The following is a 22,211-nucleotide window of genomic DNA, read 5'->3' on the forward strand; positions in this document are numbered from 1 at the left end:
TATCGTGTGAACAAGCAAAGATGAGGTCCTGCGCTCGCGTCAGCTGCCGGCCTTCTACGCGGCCGGGTGCACTCGTCACGTCCAGCAGCTGGCAAGGTGCAGTGGGAACGCACCGGAGCAGCCAGCGCCTGCGGCAGACGACCGATCATCACTCCACATCAGTTGTGCGACAACTCCGCTGCTTCTCGTCAAGCACAGCCCCTGGCGAAGGAAGCGAATTCGAACCGGAGGTGGTGGACCAGGTGCCCTTCCCCTCTTTTATCTATTTTTTCTATTTATTTATTTATTTAATCTATTTATTTACGAAAAACAGTTCAAGCGTGCGTTCTACGACCAGCTGGCCGGTGGACCCAACAGCCCCGTCATGATCGCCGACGTCGAGGGACGCGGCCGCGCCATTGTCGCACGCCACAACATCACCAAGGGTACCCCTCGTGCGGCACGACACACACGCACCCGCACACGCACCCGCACACGCCACCGCACACACCGCACACAGTCTAAACAATTGGCTGCGGCAGGTCAGCTGATCACGGCCGAGAAGCCCTTCGTGAGCTACCTCTCGGAGCGCGTGGAGACCCACGGCGCCGCGCACCCGCCCAAGCCCACCCGCTGCGACCACTGCATGCGCGGCCTTCCCCCCGCCGCCGCCAAGGCCGCCCAACACAACAATCCCGCCGGTGCGGTGTGTGCGGTGGCGTGTGCGGTGTGTGCGGTGGTGTGTGCGGTGGCTTGTGCGGTCGTGCTCATAACTTTTTTTTGGTGCTCAACAGAGGACGAGCGGCTGTGTGGGTCGTGTGGCCAGGCCTACTGCTCGCACGCGTGTCGCGAGGAGGCCAAGGCCCAGTACCACGAGGCCATCTGCGAGCTGGGCAAGGAGGTCCGCGAAATGGAAATCCACTGCAGCAAAGGTACCACCGCCACCTTAACTCTCACCGTCACCTTAACCACCACTACCACTCCCACCACCTTAACATTCATTGCCGCCACCTTAACACGGATGGGTCTTCAGACAAGCGCAAGTTTCCGCTGTTGGCGATGCGGACGATGGCCCGCATTCTGCTCAATTTCCGGGACACGGGCTCGCTCGACGCGACGTGGGTCCCGCTGCAGGTGCTGGGCTTCGCCAAGCAGAAGCCCGAGCTCTGGACCCAAGACTACGACGTCTTCAAGCGCTGCTTCATCCACAACGAAGACCAAGCCGACTGTACGGGTGTCGTGTGTGTCGTGTGTGTCGTGTGTGTCGTGTGTGTCGTGTGTGTCGTGTGTGTCGTGTGTGTCGTGTGTGTCGTGTGTGTCGTGTGTGTCGTGTGTGTCGTGTGTGTCGTGTGTGTCGTGTGTGTCGTGTGTGCGGTCGTGCGTGTGCGACTGACGAGAGAAGCTTGGCAGTCTTCAGCTATGAGTGGTACTGCCGCATGATGCAGATCTTCTACATCAACTCGGTCAGCGTGACGATGGACTCGACGCAGCAAAACGTCGGGGCCGGCCTCTACATCCTCTCCTCCTTCTACAACCACTCCTGCGTGCCCAACACCCGCTCGTCCTATCCCGGTGCGTGTGTGCGGTGGTGTGTGCGGTGGTGTGTGCCGTGTGTGCGGTGCTGACACACGTGTGCGCACACAGAGAACAACACGTGGCACGTGTATGCGAGCAAGCCGATTGAGGCGGGCCAGGAGATCTTCATCTCGTACGTCGACCACATGAAGAGCAACAAGACCGTCGAGACGAGGAGACAACACCTCTACAACCACTACGTACCGTTTGCCCCCAAACACTCTCGTACCAACTCTCCTGTGATTCACGACCAACGACACGACACGACACGACGCGACACAGGGCTTCTGGTGCGAGTGTCCGCGCTGCCGTCTGGAATTGGATCTCGCCCGACGGGAGCAGGGCCCCGCGTGAGTTGTGTGTGTTCTGTCAAACTCAAACAAGAGAACACAAACTAACCAACAGAGGTGAAAAAAGAGACATTTATTTGATTACATTTTTGTTGTGTTGTGAACAGGCGGTGGTGGTCACTTGCCGGTGACGGCGGGCGAGGTGGTGGCGGTGGTGGTGGCGGATGGTGGGTTGATGATGGCAATGGGCAGGAGGAACTCCTCGTGGAAGCCGGACATGGCGGCCAGGAGCAGGTAGGGCAGCGAGGGCGGCACCGCGCCCGCCGTGCCCATCCCCGGCCGCATGCGCGAGGCCCGCAGCGCGTCGCCCAGCTTCGACAGCCGCTCGGCCATCTCCTTCACGTGCGACGGCGGCACGAAGAGCAGCGTGCACCCGCGGCGCGCGAGCTCCGTGACGAGCGGGTGGCCGTCGACCAGCTCGCCGTAGCCCATCAGACACACCGACCACTCGCCGGCGCGGGCTCCGCTGTCTCCGGCGCCGCCCACAACGGCCTCGGCCAGGGCCGACGGCGTAGCGCTGGTGGCGGCGGCGGCGGCGATGACGGGCGCGAGGTCAACAAAGGCAAGCGAGCGCAGCTTCTTGCGGTACTTGGAGACGAGCTTGGGCGTGGCGGTCAGGGCGCAGGCGTGGGGCCAGCCGAAGCCGGCCTCGCTGCCGTAGACCGGACCCTCGGGCCACACGCGCAGCCCGTGGAGCGCGTTGCCCACGACCCACTCGACCTGGCGGCCCTCGGCCTCGTCGTCAAAGCGGGCTTCGCTGCCGGGGCCTCCGCCGCCGCGCTCGCGGCTGCCGCGGGCCGTGACGGGCACCGGGCTGGCGGTGATGAGCGCCGACGACGGGCCGCCGCCTGGCGAGGGGAGCACCATGGCCGCGTGGTGGTGGGCGGGCGCCAGGTGAGAGAAGGCGAGCACAAAGCGCGGGATCTGCTGGCCCATCGCCGCCAGGGCCGCCGCCGACACCGACATCGACGCCGGACCTTCGCCGCGCAGCAGCTTCCTCGGTTTCTGTTTGACACGACACACACGACACACACGACACACACGACACGATACGACACACGGCACACGACACGCATGCGATTAGGCGCAGACGGTGGAGAGAGAGAGAGAGAGAGAGAGAGTGCACGACTGGGGCGGTGGGTACCAGGGCGGGCGAGTGGAGGAGGCCGTGCAGCGAGAACGAGCGAACGACGGCGTCGTGGAGCAGCAGCTCCCACGGGATGATCTGCAGCGGCCCATTACAGACCAGCAGCTGAGGCGCGCGCACAGAGTGACACCCGCGCACGTCAGTTACACCGCACACGCACGCACGCACACACGCGCACGACCGCCCACGCACGACCGCACACACAGTGCGATAAGGTGGTGACGTACGACAGGCGGGGTGGCGGAGATGGCGCGGGTGGCGGCGGGCAGGCCGTGCGAGGAGGACGAGGTGAAGCGGCGGAAGCGGGCCGAGAAGAAGCCGCTGGTCGACTTGGCCACGGGCAGGTCCACCGGCACGATGCCCGCCGAGCTCTGGCCCGACGCCGGCATAATCTCCAACACCGACGAAAACACCTGCACGTTCGCCACCGCACACACACTCATCAGCCACGACCGCACACGCCCGACCGCACACGCGCAACCGCATATACGGCACACACACACGTACGCTGGTGAGTTCGCCGAGGGCCGAGTGGGCGAGTTCGGGGAGGGGCGCGAGGGGCTCGTCGGCCTTGGTCTTGATCTTGTGGAGCAGGCCGGGCGGCGGCGGGTGGGAGACCAGCGAGGCCAGGTAGGCCAGGGTGACCTCCGAGAAGCAGATCTTGCGCGACGCGGCCGGCGCGCCGGCCGACGGCGACGTGAGGTGGGTGAGCGACGGGGCTGAGTCGGCAAAGTAGAGGTAGAGCCGCAGCGGGCAGGCCTGGGTGGCGGTGGCGATCTCCTTGGCCGAGAAGCAGTCGGACAGGGGCGACTTCATGAGCTCGCACAGCGGCACGAAGCCCGAGCCGGAGCCGGCGGCCCGCGAGCCCGACCCGCCGGCGCCGGCGCCCTCGCCGCTCTCTGCGGCGTAGACCCGCTTGGCGAGGAACACGCACGGCGGCACCGCCCCCGCAGCCGGGTTGAACGCGACACCTTTGACACCGCACACGCACGACACGATTGGTGAGTGTCGTGTGTGTCGTGTGTGTCGTGTGTGTCGTGTGTGTTGTGTGTGTCGTGTGTGTCGTGTGTGGCGTTACCGTCGCTGGAGTTGGAGAGGGCGGGAGCGGTGAAGGTCGAGGACTTGCTCCTGCGGTGGCCGCGCTTGCCGATCTTCTCCATGGGCGTGCGCTCCTTCTCGGCCCCGCTCGAACCCGGCAGAGGCTGGAACGTTTCCTGAACGTTGAAAAAAAAATTAGTAAAATAGTAAAATTAGTTTAGATAATAGTAAAATAGTTTAGATATATCAATAATGCCAATAATCAGAATAAAAAAAAAAAAAGCAGCATAAGAATAAGAATAAAAGAAAAATAATTGGGAAAATGGCACCTTTTGGCCAAAGAATTCGAGCCATTGCTGGAAGAGCGGGTAGAAGGAGGCGCTGGCCTGGCGGAACTGGATGCGGGGCTGCAGCTGGAGCGCCTTCGACACCGACCCGAACTTGTTGTGCTTGTTGCCCGACGTCGACCGCTCCCGCTTGGGCCTGCGACGTGCGAAACCAAAACGATGTGTGAGCCACACCGCGTGCGATGGCGCGTGCGGTGGTGCGTGTGCGTGTGCGGTGGTGCGTGTGCGGTGTGTGTGTGGGAGGTACGTGAGCTCAGGCGGCGAGGAGGACAGGGGCGAAGGCAGCGGTGAGTCGGTCGTGGCCGGCGCGCCGATGTCGCTGCGCGATTGCCAGTCCCGGTGGGCGTAGAGCTGCCGCACCAGCGCGTCGAGCGACGCGCCCGGGCTGATGGTGAAGTTCACCGACTCGGCCTCGTCCACCATCAGATGCACTGACACCGGCAGCTCGCCCTATGGCCGCACAGCAAACATGCAACGCTCAGCAAAGTATCTCTTAACGACATACACACACCACACACACACACACACCACACACACACACACACACGAGACACGCACCTTTTCCTCGTTGGACATGGGTCCCGAGGCCTCGACTCGCCCTGCCAGCTGCTGGATGCGCTTCTTGCCTGCGCAGTCACAACACGACTCGCATGAGTTCGTGCGTGCGATTGTGTGTTGGTGTGTGTGTGTGTGTGTGTGTGTGTGTGTGTGTGTGTGTGTGTGTGTGTGTGTGTGTGTGTGTGTGTGTTGTGTGTGTGTTGTATGTGTGTGGTACCGGATGCGGGGACGTAGGCCACGAGAGCGTTGTCCAGCACGAACATGTAGACCAGCTGCGAGAGGGCCGGCCTCTGCACGATGAGCTCGTTGAAGGCGTACGACGACGATCGCTTCTCCTGCAGCAGCCGCATGAACGTGCCCCGCCCGCGGATGCTCACGCCCTTCCCCAGCTTCTTCCCGAACGTCACCGGCTGCGCTCCCACCTTTCCCTCGCCTGCCCCCCCGCAGGCGTGAGCACACCGCACACACCGCACACACCGCACACCGGGGGAGTACCGTTGAGAGGCTGGCGGTTGTTCTGGCGGCGGAGGAGGCGGGCCTGGTGCTGCTCGCGGGCCAGGGCGCGCAGGGAGGCGCGGTTGGTGGCGAGCATCTCCTCCTGCGACATGCGGCCATTTACATATTTGTTTATACAGTTCTTGATCCACCGGAGCTTGCCCCACGCCCCGCCGCCTTCGCCGACCGACGACGCCGCGAGCGCCGATGCGGCCGCGGCGCTCGCCTCCGCCGATGATGACTGAGACGACGACGATGAAGATGCCGAAGCTCCGCCCGACGTCGATGACGACGACGACTGCGAAGGCGTGGTGACGCCGTTCTTCTGCTTTTCCTCGTCCTAGAATATTGATGTGTGGTTAAAGAGGTGTGTGCGTGTGTGATGGTGCGTGTGCGTGTGCGTACGTCGACGGAATCAAAGTTGAGGTTGCCCCCATCGCGCGAGGTGAAGGAGGGGTAGCGCTTCCGCTTGTGGCCGATGACGCCGTTGAGGTCCTTGTGTGCCGGTGTGCAAATGAGCCGCGTGACCTGGGCCAGCGCGCTGGGCGCGTCCGCGTCCGTCGGCAGGCGCAGGTTGTAGGACCGCTTGCGCGTCTGCTCGAGCTCCCGCTCCAGCAGGAGGTACGCGTCGATCAGCATCAGGTTCTGTCCGACCGCCACATTAAAGAATGCTGACGTCAGCCACTGGACGCTGGCGCAACACCAAGTCGGTGTGGGCAGGTGGGTGGGTGGGTACCTTGTTGATGAGTTCGACGTCGAAGCAGAGCATGAAGCGAAGGAGCCGCTTGACCAGCTGCAGCGCGCGGCCGAGCAGGGTGGGAGGGGCGTTGTCGGCCATGAAGCGCGACCCGTCCATAAATAACAGCAAAAATTGGTCTTTACACTCGCGCCAGAACGCCAGGCTGTCGCCGATCGAGTCCTGCAGATACCGCAGCTCGGCCATGTTCATGTACCTGTCGTACATCGCGTTGAGCATTAACACACACACACACACACACACACACACACACACACACACACACACACACACACACACACAACACACACGACCGACGACAATGTGGCTGGTGTACCCGGTGAGCATGAGCATGACGTTGCAGGTCTCGGCGCAGATGTCGAGGCACGTTTCCGCGGGACCCTCGATGGTGTCGAAGGAGATAAATACGTCCTTGCCCTCCTCCTCTTCGTCGTCCATCGTGCCCGGCTTGCGCGCCATGTCCGACAGCGAGAACGAAGTCAAACGCGCCCTGGTGGTAATGCTGACGTCAGCAACTGAACACCCGGGTTTAAGGTGGCGGCTGAGTCACTCATGTCTGTGCGTACCGTTCCTCGTAGGGGACGCGAAGCAGCGCGACGTGCACGAAGAGGTGGTCGAGATAGACCTCGGCGATGCGCGACAGGGTTTTGGAGAGCTGGAGATCGTCGCCCACGGCCAGGAAGTAGTCGTAGGCCCGATCCAGCGACGACACCGCCTCTTGCAGCACATCACCTGCCGGGACCGAATGCAACTTTGTGTCAGCTACACACGAACGACCGACTGCAGTGTGTGTCTTGTGTGTGCGCGTGTGTGCGCGTGCGTGCGCGTGCGTGCGCGTGCGTGTGTGTCGTGTGTGTGTGTGTGTCGTGCGGAAGAGTGTGGTACCAGGGCAGGTGTAGAGCGTGGGCTCGACGGTGGGACGGCCCTTCTCGCCCAAGTAGAGGATGTAGCGCACGGTGTCCTCGTCCAGATTGGGCGCCGGCAGCGTTGTCGGCATCTGAGGCGGATTCCGAATGATTTCCTGGATACCATCACAGAAAGTTTAGTGAGCACGTGTGTGTGCGGTATGCAATGTGTGCGTGTGTGGTGCGGTAGTGCGTGTGTGCGTGTGTGCAATGTGTGTGTGTGTGTGTGTGTGCAATGTGCGTGCAATACCTGGAGGATCTTGCCGCGCAGATAGTAGTAGCGGCCCAGCAAACCCAGCGACTGCTTGGAGCACGCGCGAATGGCCAGGTCGACGCAGGCCAGCGCCTCCCCGTGCAGCGAGCCCTGCATGTAGTTCGACGCCCGCAAGTGCCAATACTTTGAGCTCTCCCTATTATTACCATTCGAATTCACCACCCGACACGTCAGCAATGAACTACAAACCAAACCAAACCAAAAATTACAAAACAGAATTACAATAATTACAAAACACTGTACCGCATGCCGGGGTCGAAGGCGGTGTCGGTGGTGGGGCGGAAGGGGTGGAGCGGCTCCTTGGCCAGGCGATCGAGCACGCACTGGGTCTCGGCGAACCAGCGCTTCTTGATGTAGGCCTCGGCGAGGAGCGTGAGCGCGCCGCGGTACTTCTCGCGGCCCAGCTCCTGGACATGCAGCTGGTGGAGGAGGATAAGATGCGACAGAAGCTCGATGGCGCGGTTCAGCTGGCCCGATTCCAGGTAGAGCGTGGCCGCGTCGAGCACCACCCGCAGCTTGCGCGCGTCGGCCCCGCCGCCCTGCGCCTCCAGAAGCTCGTACGCCATCTGCACGCGCGAGCAATGGATAAAGTTAACATTTAACTGTGCTCATTCGGTGTGTGTGTGTGTGTGTGTGTGTGTGGTCGTGCGTGTGCGGTGGTGCGTGTGCGGTGGTGCGCGGCGCACCTGAATGTGTGCCTCGGCGTGAGTGTAGAGTCCGATTTCAGAGTACTGCTTGCTCAGCATGTCGGACACATACAAGATCTGAATGGTGGCACGCAATTCCAGTCAGCAAAAAAAGATCAAATTGGCAATCGGTGGCAGGCGCGCTTAGTTTTTTACAAAAGTAAGTGAGTGCGTGCGGTACCTCGTTGATCTTGCCCTCTTCGGTGTACTTCTGGAGCATCTGGTGGAGGTAGTCGAGGGATCGCGGGTGGTCGTTGTGGGCGCGCGACACCTCGGCGAGCTGGTGCAGCAGAGAGTAGTACGCGTCGCGCTTGTTCCGCAGGTGCAGGCAGACCAGGGCCGAGTGGTAGGCCCTGTCAGTGTAATCAGGGAAGCGACGTCAGGCAAAAGAAGGGGCGCGTGCGGGGCTCTCAAAGGAAAAGTTGAGTTTCGCGCGCGCACCGAATGGCGTAGATGTATTTGTAGTTGCGCATCAGCACCGCTGCGTAGGAGAGAAGCGCGTTGGTGCCCAGCTCCGACGCAATCGCAGAGCAGCCCTCGCTCGCGTTGGGGCACCTGCACGGCCACACAGCGCCAGCGGTGAATGAGCAGGCGAACATGAGAGCGAAGACGACGACGACGACGACGATGAAGATGAAGAAGTGGGGGAGTACCGATCGAGGATGTAGACGGCCTCGAACAAAAGGCGCTCGCCGAGTGCAGTCTCCTCGGCGGAGCCCGCCGCAGACTCGGCCGAGCCCACGTAAAAGTTGCCAAGCGCATACGCCGCTTTCGCCTGCCACATCGATAACATGTGGTCAGAGAGTGGTTGGGTAGGAAGTTGCGCGTGTGCGGTGGTGCGTGTGCGATGGTGTGTGTTTCGAATGAGTAAAATCGCACCTTGTACCAACCAAGGGGGAGCCTGAGGTAGAGGTCCTGCAGCTCCTTGGCTCGCACGTCCGAATCGAACACGTCGACCGTCAGCGAAGCTCGCTCGCTGTCGTCTCCGCTCGCCGAGCCCTGTGCTCCCCCACCCCCAACCAACGTCAGCGTTAGCCAGCCAAGCCAGGCCAAGCCGAGAGCGAACAAGGAGAGAAGGAGGAGCGCGCACCCCAGCGCCGGCCCCGTCCTCGTCGGCCCACCAGTCGTCCTCGGCCCCTTCCATGGGCGCCTCCTCTTCCATTTCGCCGTCGGACTGGTAGTCGTTCACCGTGCACGTCTGCTCATGATACTCTGTAGCTTCCTCGCTGCAAGCGCTCATTAGCAATTAATAATAAATGTAAAAAATAACAAATAAAAAATAACAAATAACAACAAATAGTAAATACAAATAACAAATAACAAAAAACAAATAAAAGGCATGATGTCACAAGCGAGCGTACCTTTGGAGCTTGAGCGTGGTGAGGGGCGAGATGTAGTTGAGGTGGAGGTGGAGGTCGGTCAGGGCGATGGCCTGGAGGTAGGTGTTGTCCAGCACGCCGCCGTATATTCCGGAGACGAGCGGGGCCGCAGTCGTGGGCGCCGCGGCCGCGTTCGTGCGCTGGTAGATGTCCAGGAACCGAGCCACCACTCCAAACTTCTCTCCGCCCCCGTGATGGCTGTGTGTCTCGGTCTGCAGTGCGTGTGTGTGAGTTCGTGTGTGTGTGTGTGTGTGTGTGTGTGTGTGTGTGTGTGGTCAGCTGAGGTCGTCAATCAAGAATGAAACTGCATCGCGTCGACAGCACGTACGTGGATGAGGGCGAGGAGGCTGGCCGCCTGCGGCAAAAACTTGCGCACGGTCTTGAGAAAGCCGGCAAACTCCTTTTCCTTGTCGTCGGTCCACATCTTGGCGGCGAGGTTGACGAGCAGCAGAATCGAGTCGACCTCCTGCGGCAGCGGCGCGGCCGACGACGCGTCGTGCTTGCGGTCGCCGTAGGCTCCGAAGAAGTGACGAAGAGTCGCCCAACACTCGTCCCTCTTGCGCTGTGCGTAGGACGTGCAGCAGAAATCCGTGTACGCTCGCACCCAGTCCTCCGAAAACTGCGGCCACCACGTGAGTAACCGTGTGCGTGCGGTGCGTGCGGTGCGTGCGGCGCGTGCGGTGCGTGCGGCGCGTGCGGTGCTTGCGAGTACCTTCTCGTACGCAGCGACAGAGGCGCAGAACTCAGCGGAGGTGATGGTGAGGATCTGGTCGGTGAGGACCAGCGGCCGCTTGGTCACGATCGTCTCGAGCCACGACACCAACTCGCGCTCGTGCAGGTAGCTTTCGCCCTCCTTCGTCCGCAGCGAATACAAAAACGTGGGCTTGGGGAACCTGAGGTTGGTTGGTAGCGCCAACACACCGATCCACATTAGCACCGACCTATGCGAGGCTGCGTGTGTGCGTGTGTGCATGTGCGGTGGTGCGCGTGTGCGGTGTGAAGGCTTTGTTGTTGCGTACTTTTGGATCTCGACGTGCTGGTCGTCGTCGGTGTTGAGCTTGTAGCGCGGCGGCAGCGTTCCTCGCACGCTCTCCTCGGTGGGCTTCCGCGCCATTTCTCCCTGGGCGTCCATGCCATCGAGGTCGAGGCCCAGCTTGCGGCCCTGGTAGCGTATAGCGGCACATTGTGTCAACACCACACCAATTGAGTTCCCGACAACGATGCCATCGAGTGGTGCGCGTGCGTGTGTGATGGTTCGTTGTGTCGTACCGACGGGGCCGTGTCGCTGTCAGAGAGGTTAAGCTCGGCCTCCCAGTCCGACTCAGACTCGGATTCGTTGTCGGCCTCGTCCTTGTCTTCGGCATCCCCCGAGTCCTTCAATTTCAAAAATGCAACCCAATCAGCGCCCTGGTCATGCCCCGGCCATCACGGCCACTCCAGCGCGCCACGCACGCACGCACCGATTCAGCAGTCGCTCTCCGCGTGATCCGGGGAATGCTGCGTAACAGCGCGAGCGCCTCCTCCTTAATGGATTTCTGCAGACGCGCATAGAGTGGTATTGATCCATAGCTCTGGGTAAGCCGCCACACCAGAAGTGAGGTGAATGAAGAACGCGTACCGCCAGGGCGTAGTTGACTGCTCGGTCCAGGAAGCTGCGGGCCAGCTCTGTACAGAGGCGGGGGAGGAAGGCAGTCAGCGACTGTTTGCTGGTGTCATCGCTCCAACGCACCAGTGTGACCGGATGTTTTGAGGATCTTGCCGATCTCGAGGCAGCCCTTGGCGAACCCGTCCCAGTCCTGCGTCGGGGCGAGGGACTTGAGCTGGTTCGAGAAGCACACGGTCGCGCGGAGCGGGCGGTGCGAGGCCGCGGACGAGAGGCCCAGCTGGTACTGCACGCGGCCAGTCAACTGGCGTGTGTCGTGTGGTCTTGGAGTCAGGGCTCTGGATCACTGAATGTAATGGAATGGAATGTGCGGAATGGGAGCGCACCAGCGGGTCGGCCAACTTGTGGGAGGCCTCGAGAGCCTTGTGCAGGTACTCCTCGGCCTCGAGCATGTCTCCGCCCGAGCGCGCGGTCTCACCGATTTCGTACAACAGCTCGGCCTCCGTCTGGTCCGGACCATCTGTGGTGTGAACACAAGAAAAGAGAAAAAGACGAGCGAGATGAGTCTGTGGGTGAACTAATGCACACAACACGACATATGACACACACGCACGCACACACACACACACACACCACACACACACACACACACACGGCTCAAACTAGTAAGTACCTTTGGCCTGCGCACGCATTCTGACCACCAGCTTGTGCGCAGCTTTCAGACTGGCGAGGGCCTTGTGCCACTGGGCCTTTTGCTTGTACAGGTCGGCAATGTCGCGGTGTGCACGCACCTCGCCGGCCTAGATGGGCAACATACAGGATGAGCAAATGCCAAATTAATAAATAAATAGAAAAAGAAAGAAAAAGAAAATAAATAAATAAAACACGACTTAGCGGTGGTGAGACGCAACGCGGACCTTGTCGCCGTTGCTCTGGGCTTCGCTGAGCTGGGCCTCGTGGTTTTCCAAGTCCGTGTTCCAGGGGTCGGGCTTGAGCGGCGATGGCAGCACCGTACCACTGCGTTGTTCCCGACTGCCGCTCTGCTCCGCGCCTTTCGCCGCCGCCGCCGCTGCTGCCCCACCACTGCGGCCCGCAGCTTCGTCGTCGTCACTGTCTTCGATCACCAGCTCGTTGTTATCGTCCGCAACAAGTCCACCCACCGCACCGCCGCCGACGCCAGCGCCGCCTCCTCCAGCATTCTTCGCATTCGTCGCGCCATCGTCATCGTCGCTGTCCTCGATCACGATGTCCCTCTCCCACTCTTCTTCGCCATCGTCCTCGACGATGTGCGGACCTTGCTTGCGCAGCGTCAACGGCGCGTCGGCCGCGGCGGTGGCCAGGAGCTCCTGGTCCCAGTCCTCGTCGTCGCTGGTCTCGGCAGCGGCGGCGGACGCGCCGGCAGCAGGTGCGGCAGGTGGGGGCGGCAGGGTGGCGAGCAGCGCTTCGAGGCCGGCCACCAGCTGGCCCCACGCCCCCGTCTCGCTGCTGCTCTCGGACGCGAGTCCCTCGGCCACGGCCGCCACGGCCACGCTTCCACTGCCCAGAGCAGCGGGCGGGCCTGCTACGCCGTCTCGAGACGGCTTCACGGCCGCCGCCGTGACGTGATTCAGCCCCAATGCAGCAGGGCCTTGCATTGGGGGTAGAGATTAGAGAAACACGAATTGACGTAATTGGGGGGATCAAAAATTAAGGAAAAGGTTGTGGTTCAAGGCTCTTACAGAGGTCCTAATAAAATCGAGGATTAATTCCAACATGAAAGGGAGGCGCATGTACCCTCATCATCACTGAAGTCGAAATCGCTGTCCCAGCTTTCGCCATTGGTCGGGTCGGCGCGCACTCCAATAACCTGGAGGGGTTCGTCCTCTGCCTCTTCGTCACTACCGCTACTGATCACAAAGTCCTCCTCCCAGCCTTCCATCATTCGTCGTCCTCGAAGACCCAACCGGCCTTGTTGGATCTTTTTTTTGATTTTTAAATCTGCTTTCATTGGTTTGGAATGCGGAACATTCGAAAAATTGCGCCTGCTATGGAATGTGAAACATGCCAGGATCAAGAGAGAAGCACCCACTTCACCCTTGTAGGTAACCTACTGGCTTGCAACACCACCTTGAATTGTTTGTCAGACTTACATGCTCATCTCCACAAAGCCAAGCACTTCACCACAGTTACATTCTCTCTTTCTCTCTCTCTCTCTCTCTCAGAGGTGCATGTGCTGCACACTGATTTGCAGAAAATGGAGTGCTCATTAAAAAGTGACAGTGGCACTTTTCAACGAAATTAAAAAGTGGTGTACATAAAACACAAGATGTCAAGGAAGTGTACACAGGAGGAAGGAGGAGTTTTTATTTTACAGGTGTCCAAAGATCTCTTGGAGTCACCAGTGGGACTCCAGTGTTTGGATGGAAGGTGAAGCCACATGCCAGAACAGACCCCATTGGGACCATTCCCTCAGTGCCATGGTCAGCCCAGCGCCTGTTGGCAAAGTTCCACCAGTGGATGTTGAGCCAAGAGGACCATCAAGGAGGGGATCAAAAATCATCAAGTCACAGGTGGGCTGGGAAGAAGTTGTCAAGGATGGTGGGAAACAATTTAAAGTCAACCAGCAACAAGCTGTCACCCTCAGTGTGCCTCCAGAAGCTCAACCAGCACTACAACTTCCTCACCACACTAGAGCCCAAGATTGGCAGGAACTGTCTGACCTTGCTCCCTGCCATGAGCTTAATTTCAGGTGCACCTGTGCATGTTGCAAGCAGGAGAATATCAACCATGGAGAGGGTGCAATGTCAAGATTCTAGGGCAATTGACTGGTACAACACTGGACAGTGCATGGGTTCAAAGCCAGACATGTACAAGGTTTTTTAATCACAAAAAGAAAAAAAAAGAAAATACATGATAAAAAGCTGTGGTGCTCAGGTGTTCTTTGTCAATGTTGCTTCACTCTTCCCTGTAATCCTCATTGCCTTTGCCCTCTCATTGCTCTTCTCCTTGTTGGTCTACTCTGTGTGTTGGCCTTCTCCTTGTTGGTCTTGTCTCCTGGTTCTCCCCATTCCTTTTTCTTCTCTTTGCTTTTTCCCTCTCTAGATCACTTTTCATCATGGCCTTGCTGTGGCCTCACATCTTGCACGAGATCAAGGAGTCCAGTCCTTGACACTTAACACAATGAGCTCAGCACAGGAGGTATTGTGCCCATTTCATGATTTTGGTCTTCATCTCTTCCATACAGTTCTTCATGTCACTCAGCTCCACTTCCATCTTACAGTATTTGGTCTGGTCCTTGCTGGGTTCCCCTGGATGTTGTCTCACTGCAGGGTCTCAGCTGTTGTTTGCATGAGCTGGAACTTCTCCTGTTGTTGTTTCACCAACTGCTGCTGATGAGCCTCTGCAGCCAGTACAGTGCTAGGCCCCATCTTGGAGTTGCTGTGCCCACCATCTGGTATGCACACTACACAAAGCATGCCAGACCTACACTTGGTCTGGGTAGTGGAGCTGGTCAATATGAAAAGTTGTAGAGCAATAAGATGTCCCATGCACATTGGAAGTTGTATACAAATTCAAAGTCTGATGCACATTGGATTGATATAAAACTTCTGATTTGCATTGGAAGTTGTGAAGCAAGAGGTAATACCCAGGAGTATTAATGGATGACTCTGGGTGGTGGAGAAGAGCTGGTCAATATCCACATACATGTGCCAACCAGGAGAAAGCTCAAGTAGACCTGTCAGATTACTGATTGGGCCTGGTTGCTGAAGATCTGGTTTACTCTTTTCTTTTTCTAACTCTCCCTTCTCAGAAAACACAAGAAGGGCACACTGCTCCCAAGGCAACCATGCTGTCAAAATATGCTAAAACCTTCACTGGTCTGGAGAACTCAACTGGCATCATTGAGTACATCTTTCTTGGGCTCATTTCACTTCCTCCAGACCCTGTCTCTCACATTTACCTTGTGTTTTGTTAGCCTCCTCCATCAGCTCAACCAATTTATGCCTGAGGGTCAAGACTTCATCTCACTCAACAACCTCACCACATCAGTCTTCCAGAATCTGACCATGGAGGAGATAAAGACTGCTCTGCCACTACAACAGGGCAAAAGTATGCATCTCTTGCCTTGCCTTGCCAACTCGATCTGTGCCAGTTCCTTTGCCTTGAGGAGGCAGCTCATCCTACTCAACTCCAATAAATTGCTACTTTTTTCTTTGATACCCTCACATCACCACTGCTCACTTCACACAAAAAATGCCAAAGTTAGGACCATTGCACCCTGTTTAACTTGCCTTTTCCCCTTCCTGTACAGATTTCACATTATTTCTTACTCACAATGTTCACCAAAACATGTATATCCAAACAGACACCTCTATAGGTGTGTACAATTTTGAAAAATCAAAAAGTGACACTGTCACTTTTTTACAAGCACTCAATTAGGCCCTGTTGCAGATGAGATGTTCTTTACCTTTGGGTATTGTTCTCCTGAGTGTGTCAAGGCCATACAGTACACCACTACTCAAGAAGATCATCAGGTTTCCACCCTTTCAGCACAAAACTGCCCAAGTTCATCCTCCTTTCTATCTAAACACACATCTTCACAGTGGTGTGGCATGTAGGTGGCAGTGTGCAGTGGAGTGGGCAACATGTACACAGCAAGCACCATCTTGATCAAGTTCCTCATGGACATCAGCCTGCTTGGGGAGCAGACCAAAAGCACCAAGCTGGCCAACTCTTTGGGGGAGCTGATGGCCAAGAATGGCAGACACCAATGACATGCATGGCTTCCATTCTTGATCAGCTTGGCCTCTGCTGGTATGCACACCCCCTGCTCCCTTTTTCAAGGGGTGAGTATGTGTCATCTTGTCATGTTTGGTGGCCATGGCCAGTGCTTTTGATGACAGTGCAGATGACATGCTGTACCTGCTGTACAAGGCCACTCTCAATTTCATGCACAAGCTGACACTGCACTTGGCTGCCAACTGACTTACTGCCACTCAGGCACTCAACTATCCCTTCCTCTGGCCAACAACATAACAGCTTACATAAACTCATCTCACTTCTTTGTACAAAGAAAAAAGTCATTTTTCAAATGAAAAACGATTAATTGAGTAGCGCAGCCTGGCGGAAGATGAGGGCGAAAGCGATGGAGGAGAGGTAGCCAAAGACGGTTTTGAGTAGGCGGTAGGCGGACCCAACGACGGGCAGGCCTTCGAGCACGGACCGGAAGCTCCAGTGGTCCTGATGGCTCACCACGACCCACTGGCCATCTTCATCTTCATCTTCATCGCCATTGCCGCTGGGCTTTCGTCGCTTCTCGAGCACGAGCAGGGTGAAGGTGCGAATGGTGATGGAGGGCAGGAACCAGAAGAAGCGGTAGAAGACGAGGTGATCGATCACCAGCGTCCTGCGCGCCTCATCGAAGAGAGCGTGATTCTCCAGCGACCAGTAGCTGTGGAACAGGTAGCGCAGCAGCACGAACTGGATGAAGAGGAGTCGGCTCGTGGGCACGGCCGTCATCGGATCCTCGAATCGCACGTCGTGCGCGTAGAACCGCTTCACGTTGGCTCTTATTTCATCTACGGGCGAATGGCTGTTGTAGAGCCCAGCCACTCCATCTTTCAGCGTCTTCAGATCGCCTGGCAGGTTGGTTGTCTGCGCCATCTTTGTGCTTCTACAAATGTACAGCTGATGTCGATGCGGGGTGCAAGTGCAAGCAGCGCCGTGAGCCCAAGAACCCAAAATTAATACACTGGCCGCGGATAGTGCTTCTTCGCACAGCTCACAGCTCGTTGTTGGCGATGAATGAAGGCACGACGACCAAGTGGATGCACACTGCCCCTCTCCAGGGCTGTGCCAGGTACAAGAAGAAGAAGAAGAGCTAGAACACACAACACAGAGGATAAATAAATCGAATAAATAAGGGGAGCCTGTGGCTGTGTCCTCCTTCACGTTGAGCGTCCGTTCTTCAATCAATCAATCACCACCCGCGCTGGTGGTCAGAAGGCGAAGGCTTACTCGGCCTTCTTCTGCTTGCGGGCAGCCTTCTTCCGCTTGGCCTCCTCCTGCTTCTCGGGGCTCTCGTGGACGAGAGGGCTGCACCACCACCCACGGTGAGATGAGCACACAGGCGTCTTAACGCCACACGCACCACCGCACACGCACAGGAAGGGCAAGTACGTCTTGTAGGACCCGCCGATTCTGTCCCAGAGGGTGAAGAACTGGCCGTAGTTGTAGTTGAACAGAAGGTGGTGGTCCGTGTGGTGCGCCGCACTGTACAAGTAGTCGCCCGCCGCCAAGGTGAGTAAGCTTCATTGGGGTGCACGCCACCGCACACACACACACGACCGCACACGGCCGCACACACGTACCCGTTCAAGATGGGACGGAAGAAGCCAGGCACGCGGTAGTCACCATCGTGGATCGAAATGGTCCAGAAGTTGACGAACACGAACAACGCTGCAAGCGAGAGAGCAAGAGAGAAGAGAAGAGAAAGCGCAGGCGACGTTGTAAGTTCACAAAGTGCGTGCGTGGTGTGTTGATATTAAAAAAAAGATCGGGAGACTTGCGATCGCTGGTAGGGTGGGCTCGTACCGAGGTAGGTCCACTTGTGCGTGGGGAAGAGGAACACGTAGATGTGGTACGGCAGAGACTGCGCCCAGCCATCGACCGGGTGGAAGGCGTGCGACGCGAAGGGCGTCGGGACCTTCCACCAGTGGTGGGGCTTGTGGCACCAGAAGTAGAGGTATCTGTGCACCCCCCAGAGACGGCCGATTCGAGCCACCTCGCAAACGTTAGACAAGCGACGCAGTGTGGTCTGTGTGCGTGTGTGCGTGTGTGCGTGTGCTGTGACTTACCTGGAGTGCAGAGCACGGTGGATCCAGTAGATGCCAAAGTCGGTGAAGAACAGGAAAGTGAAGATGGTCAGGATCAGGAACGGCAGGCCGTACTCCTCGACCTGGTGTGTGTGTCGCATAGCACCCACCAAACGAAAATAATAAAATAAATAGAAAATAAAATAAAATAACGGACAAATAGCGCGTCAGAAAGAACGAAGCACGACGTAGCGACCACGCGCGGCGTGTGCGTGTGTGGTCGGGCATGGCTTCGAAGTGCGTGCAGGGAGCGCGTACGTTGTCATAGCACTTGCTGTAACCGTAGATTTCTCCAAGGATGATGGGCGTGGTGAGCACACCCATGAACGGGATGGAGGCCAGCGACAGGCCGATCTCCTTCGCCACCTGATTCTTCAGGAACTGTGTGGTCGGGTCGCGTCACGATGCATCATCGATCGTAAGCATCGGCCAATGCAATCATTAAAAAAAATATTCTGTATTAAAAATAATGGAATAATGCAGAATGAAAATGTGTGAATGAATGGTACCAAAGGGTCCTTCTCGGCAGACTTGTCGAAGATGAAGAGGTAGCTGAGCGCAGCGAAGCTGATGTACATGAGGATGCCGCCAATGGACAAGATGAACCACACCCCGAAAATGTTTCTCGGCAGAGTGGGCTCCTGCACCAGCGGCGAGTCGATGAACGAGTACAGGTAGGGCTCCAAGAGGAACCGGTCCGTCGCGTACAGCACGTCGTCCATTTTCCTGCAGCACAGAGATGATATATGCGAAGATTAAACCTCGCGTTCGTGTCTACATGCGCCAATCTATCTCAATCTTGCATACTTTTCTTATGAGCTCGTCCTCTTGGCAAGCAATGGAGTCCCACGACCGGTCGGCGTTGATGAGCGGCGGATCGGGAAATGGAACAAGCACTTGGTCGCGCAGATGTGAACTGTTGCACTCGGCAGCAATACAGGCCGAGTATTTTTCTGCCGATTTATTTATTGGCGCATTCGGCACATTCCAATGGATTTGTTGCGGACACCAGCGGTCTGATTCGAGAAATTGGGAGAGATGATTCGGACACAAGCGGGAGGCTTGCGGGAAACTCTGATTTTATGCGGACATGCGCGGTGGTTGGCCAAAATAGAAGTAAAATGTACCAATTGGCGAAGACCTTTCCACCCAATCACGGGAAAACACGAGTTGCAGGTGAGCTGTGGAAAAGAGGCTCCGAGCCCTCACCAATCAAGAGAGGCCACCACATTGTCCTTTCGCGCCTTCTCTGCCCTGAACACCATCACATGCGATTCCAACGTCTGCACGATCACCATCGTCAGCTCGTGTCGTCTTGTGTCATGCGTGTCGTGTCAGGTTTGGCACCTCTTCAGGCGTGGAGGAGATGAATGAAGGGTCGTTGAAGCCGACGGCGTCCACGAAGTCCTTCATCAGGTAGTAGTCGCCGAAATCGTGCCCCGTGAGCTTGGTGTCGGGCTTGGCGTCCTCCTCGGTCGGGCAGCAGCTGGCGGTCTGCAGCGAGTTGAAGTCGAACGTCGTGACGCGGTGCCCGTCGCCCTCCAGCTGCCCCCGCGTCCCGAAAATCCTCGTCTTGCGCGTACATACCTACCGACGAGCAATGGTCACCTCTCGTGTGCGTGTGTCGTGTGGTTGAGTCGTGTGTGTCGTGTCGTACCTCCTTGGTGAAGGCGATCATGGAGAACGAAGCGGTCTTGCCCTCCTCAAACAACATGTTGACCACCTGGTTGTCCACTACACCATAAAAAAAAATAATAATTCAATAAATATTATAAATATAAATATATATAAAGAACTTTAAAACGTACTGACGTCGTTGTCGCATTCGTAGACGCAGCGGCCGTAGGGTCCGGTCTCGAGGGCCTCGCGGACGTTGGCGACGGTCGGGTGGTCGTCGACGATCACGCTCACGGGCCACTTCGTGTGGCCGCCCTCGATCCGCTCCAGGTAGATCTTCTTGGCCGAGTAGGGACACTCCCGCTCCACGCGACAGTCCAGGCAGCGCGTCCCCGCGCCCTCGGGCTTCTTCTCCTTCCGGAAGTGGTTCAGCGTGCCTACCGCACACGCACCGCCGCACGCACCGCAAGCGTCGCACACGAGCGTTGGCGAGTGGTGGTTTCCAAGAGAAGATAGGAGGGGAGTACCGAAGGACGAGGTGCTGACGCACTTCTTGCCGACGATCCAGCGTATCCAGTCGATGTCGTGGCAGCTCTTGGCCAGGAGGGACGAAGACGTCTCGTCCTCCCGCCTCCAGTTGCCTGTCAAGGAAAACATGACAGTGTGTCGTGTCGTGTCGTGTCGTGTCGTGTCGTGTCGTGTCGTGTCGTGTCGTGTCGTGTCGTGTCGTGTCGTGTCGTGTGTGGTGCATGTTTGTGTCATGAACACGAACCTCGCACGTAGGAATGGGCAAAGTGGAACCAGCCCACGGGCTCCAGGTGCTGGACCGAGATGAGTTCGCCCAGCGCCCCGCTGTCGACTATACAATACCACGAACGTGTGCGAGTGAGTGAGCGAGCCAGGCGGTCGGTCGGTAGGTCGGTCTCTGATGTCGCGGTGCGTACGCACCGATCTGCTTGATCTTGCGGGAGTACGGGGTGTAGCGCATGACGTGCCCGATGGCCATGATGACGCCCGCCTTCTTCACCGCCTCCACTGGACAAGCCGACGGTCAGTCATGTCAGAATGTTGACAGCAGCAGCAGAAGCAGCGGCTGGCATCGTACCAATCTCGCGGCAGTCCTCCTCGTTCGGTGCCATCGGCTTCTCTAGAAGAATGTGGTAGCCTCTGTGTCGTGTGGTGTCGTGTGTGTCGTGTGTGCGTCGTGTTAGACTTTGCTCATCAACGAGACGAGGAGAGAAAACGCACTGTTGAGCGAAGAAGATGGCTGGCTCCTTGTGCATCGAGTCCAGCGTAGCGATCACCTAACGATCACACACCCGCCGTAGGCTCGCCCGGTCAACAACAACAGAACCAACAACTGGTGGAGGTGTGGTGCGAGGAGAGACAGGTAACGACGTACGACGGCGTCGCCCAGCTTGGGGAGGACCTTGAGCTGCTCCCAGCTGTGGAAGGTCATCTCGTCGGGCACGCCGTGGCACGCCGCCATCTCCTTGCGCCTGGGCTCGCGCGGCTCGGCCACGGCCACCACCTGCATCGATCAATTCACACATTGAAAGATGAAGAAGTAAATTAGAAGTAGAAACTCGATTGGTGAAGATTAACTCTTTTGTGGAGATGAGTGCAAGAGCAGCACCTGGCACAAGTCAGCATGTTCGAGGGCGTAGTTGGCGTAGTTGGTTCCACGATTGCCGGCACCCACGATGACCAACTTGACAGATTTGCGTTCTCTTCCCGCGTGCTCGCTCATCTCTCCCAATTAAACAATGTATCTCCCACCTCCTCAATCTCCAACGTAGGATTCCGAATGCGCACACTTGTGAGCTCACCCGAGCAAGCAAATAAGTTTATTTATTTAAAACTTATTATTATTTTAGATGCACACGAATAATTGCAAATTGAAAAGACTTTTAGATGAATCACTCGAGAAGGGGAAAGAGTGCTCAGTACGCAGCCTGGAAGAGCTCGATGCCGGCCTTGAGGTAGCTCAGGTCTTTCGGTCCGCCGTTCTTGTTGAACACCTTGAACGTGACAGCCGACTGGACGTTCGTGTTGGCGAGGACGAAGAGAGGGGTTCCCGGCTGCATCATCAGCTTGACCAGAATGCTAAGCGGGGCCATCACCATCTCACCCTTCTGCACTCATCACCACCACCACATCAGTCACCAGTCTTTCCATTCACACCACAACACAACACAACACACGACACGACACGACACAACACGACACGACACGACACGACACACGGGCACAACACAACACCGCACGACACGACCCACCACAAATAAACAAACAGGACGAACCACCACGGTGCGGAAAGGGAGGGTGGCGGAGAGGCGGAGGCCCGGCTGGTCGCCGGTGCGGTTGAGAACGGCGGTGAGCACCATGCTCTGGCCGGGCGCGGCCTTCTCGGTGCTGACTGACCAGGTGAGCTGCGGCCTCGGGGCCGGCAGCTCGTCGGGGGCGAGCAGCTCGTAGGGCGACGTGTTGTTAATCAGGAGCGTGAAGACCTGGGTGTGGACCACCGGCGGCGGGTCGACGGAGGCGGCGCTCACCGCGTGGAAGCTCAGCGCTACCACCAGCACCAGACCGAAAACCCAAGACAACGTTGACGTGCGATCCATCTCAATAATCTAAAAATCTAATC

At 57.7% G+C, this 22,211-nt stretch overlaps 7 protein-coding genes across 7 annotated transcripts; 2 read left to right on the forward strand and 5 right to left on the reverse strand.

Annotated features, from left to right (window-relative positions):
- Window positions 1-20: 20 nt before the first annotated feature.
- On the forward strand, window positions 21-1,908 carry ACA1_035480 (SET domain containing protein; the record flags this gene model as incomplete). Its single annotated transcript, XM_004348682.1, has 10 exons — window positions 21-96; window positions 199-242; window positions 314-425; window positions 522-680; window positions 806-822; window positions 848-911; window positions 1,013-1,207; window positions 1,390-1,551; window positions 1,624-1,754; window positions 1,837-1,908. 10 exons carry the CDS (start codon window positions 21-23, stop codon window positions 1,906-1,908), a joined length of 1,032 nt encoding a protein of 343 aa, XP_004348732.1.
- Window positions 1,909-2,021: 113 nt separating this feature from the next.
- ACA1_035490 (tetratricopeptide repeat domain containing protein) lies at window positions 2,022-13,011 on the reverse strand (the record flags this gene model as incomplete). The annotated part of the gene is made up of 35 exons (XM_004348683.1): window positions 2,022-2,909; window positions 3,049-3,129; window positions 3,279-3,464; window positions 3,559-4,022; window positions 4,130-4,265; window positions 4,419-4,572; window positions 4,684-4,886; window positions 4,995-5,062; window positions 5,212-5,427; window positions 5,490-5,829; window positions 5,895-6,173; window positions 6,226-6,442; window positions 6,563-6,736; window positions 6,813-6,978; window positions 7,132-7,267; window positions 7,402-7,561; window positions 7,669-7,991; window positions 8,112-8,189; window positions 8,293-8,464; window positions 8,553-8,666; window positions 8,765-8,886; window positions 8,991-9,110; window positions 9,202-9,337; window positions 9,473-9,702; window positions 9,819-10,109; window positions 10,203-10,431; window positions 10,510-10,652; window positions 10,760-10,864; window positions 10,951-11,025; window positions 11,109-11,155; window positions 11,220-11,379; window positions 11,480-11,613; window positions 11,767-11,893; window positions 12,011-12,720; window positions 12,867-13,011. 35 exons carry the CDS (start codon window positions 13,009-13,011, stop codon window positions 2,022-2,024), a joined length of 7,329 nt encoding a protein of 2,442 aa, XP_004348733.1.
- A 2,518-nt stretch (window positions 13,012-15,529) lies between these two features.
- Window positions 15,530-15,847, forward strand: ACA1_035500 (uncharacterized protein; the record flags this gene model as incomplete). The annotated part of the gene is made up of 2 exons (XM_004348684.1): window positions 15,530-15,579; window positions 15,706-15,847. The coding sequence occupies 2 exons, from the start codon at window positions 15,530-15,532 to the stop codon at window positions 15,845-15,847; spliced, it is 192 nt and encodes a 63-aa protein (XP_004348734.1).
- A 328-nt stretch (window positions 15,848-16,175) lies between these two features.
- ACA1_035510 (uncharacterized protein) lies at window positions 16,176-16,736 on the reverse strand (the record flags this gene model as incomplete). The annotated part of the gene is made up of 1 exon (XM_004348685.1): window positions 16,176-16,736. The coding sequence occupies one exon, from the start codon at window positions 16,734-16,736 to the stop codon at window positions 16,176-16,178; it is 561 nt and encodes a 186-aa protein (XP_004348735.1).
- Window positions 16,737-17,086: 350 nt separating this feature from the next.
- ACA1_035520 (SterolC5-desaturase) lies at window positions 17,087-18,669 on the reverse strand (the record flags this gene model as incomplete). Its single annotated transcript, XM_004348686.1, has 7 exons — window positions 17,087-17,168; window positions 17,253-17,345; window positions 17,444-17,531; window positions 17,667-17,821; window positions 17,930-18,030; window positions 18,206-18,328; window positions 18,457-18,669. The coding sequence occupies 7 exons, from the start codon at window positions 18,667-18,669 to the stop codon at window positions 17,087-17,089; spliced, it is 855 nt and encodes a 284-aa protein (XP_004348736.1).
- Window positions 18,670-19,152: 483 nt separating this feature from the next.
- ACA1_035530 (oxidoreductase domain containing protein) lies at window positions 19,153-21,314 on the reverse strand (the record flags this gene model as incomplete). Its single annotated transcript, XM_004348687.1, has 11 exons — window positions 19,153-19,230; window positions 19,295-19,492; window positions 19,605-19,681; window positions 19,756-20,001; window positions 20,092-20,205; window positions 20,337-20,423; window positions 20,513-20,599; window positions 20,670-20,731; window positions 20,813-20,868; window positions 20,967-21,095; window positions 21,201-21,314. 11 exons carry the CDS (start codon window positions 21,312-21,314, stop codon window positions 19,153-19,155), a joined length of 1,248 nt encoding a protein of 415 aa, XP_004348737.1.
- A 193-nt stretch (window positions 21,315-21,507) lies between these two features.
- ACA1_035540 (uncharacterized protein) lies at window positions 21,508-22,188 on the reverse strand (the record flags this gene model as incomplete). The annotated part of the gene is made up of 2 exons (XM_004348688.1): window positions 21,508-21,699; window positions 21,868-22,188. The coding sequence occupies 2 exons, from the start codon at window positions 22,186-22,188 to the stop codon at window positions 21,508-21,510; spliced, it is 513 nt and encodes a 170-aa protein (XP_004348738.1).
- Between the last annotated feature and the right edge of the window lie 23 nt (window positions 22,189-22,211).

This window comes from Acanthamoeba castellanii (assembly GCF_000313135.1).
Source record: "Acanthamoeba castellanii str. Neff unplaced genomic scaffold scf7180000084564, whole genome shotgun sequence".
In the NCBI taxonomy this organism is placed as follows: Eukaryota; Discosea; order Longamoebia; family Acanthamoebidae; genus Acanthamoeba; species Acanthamoeba castellanii.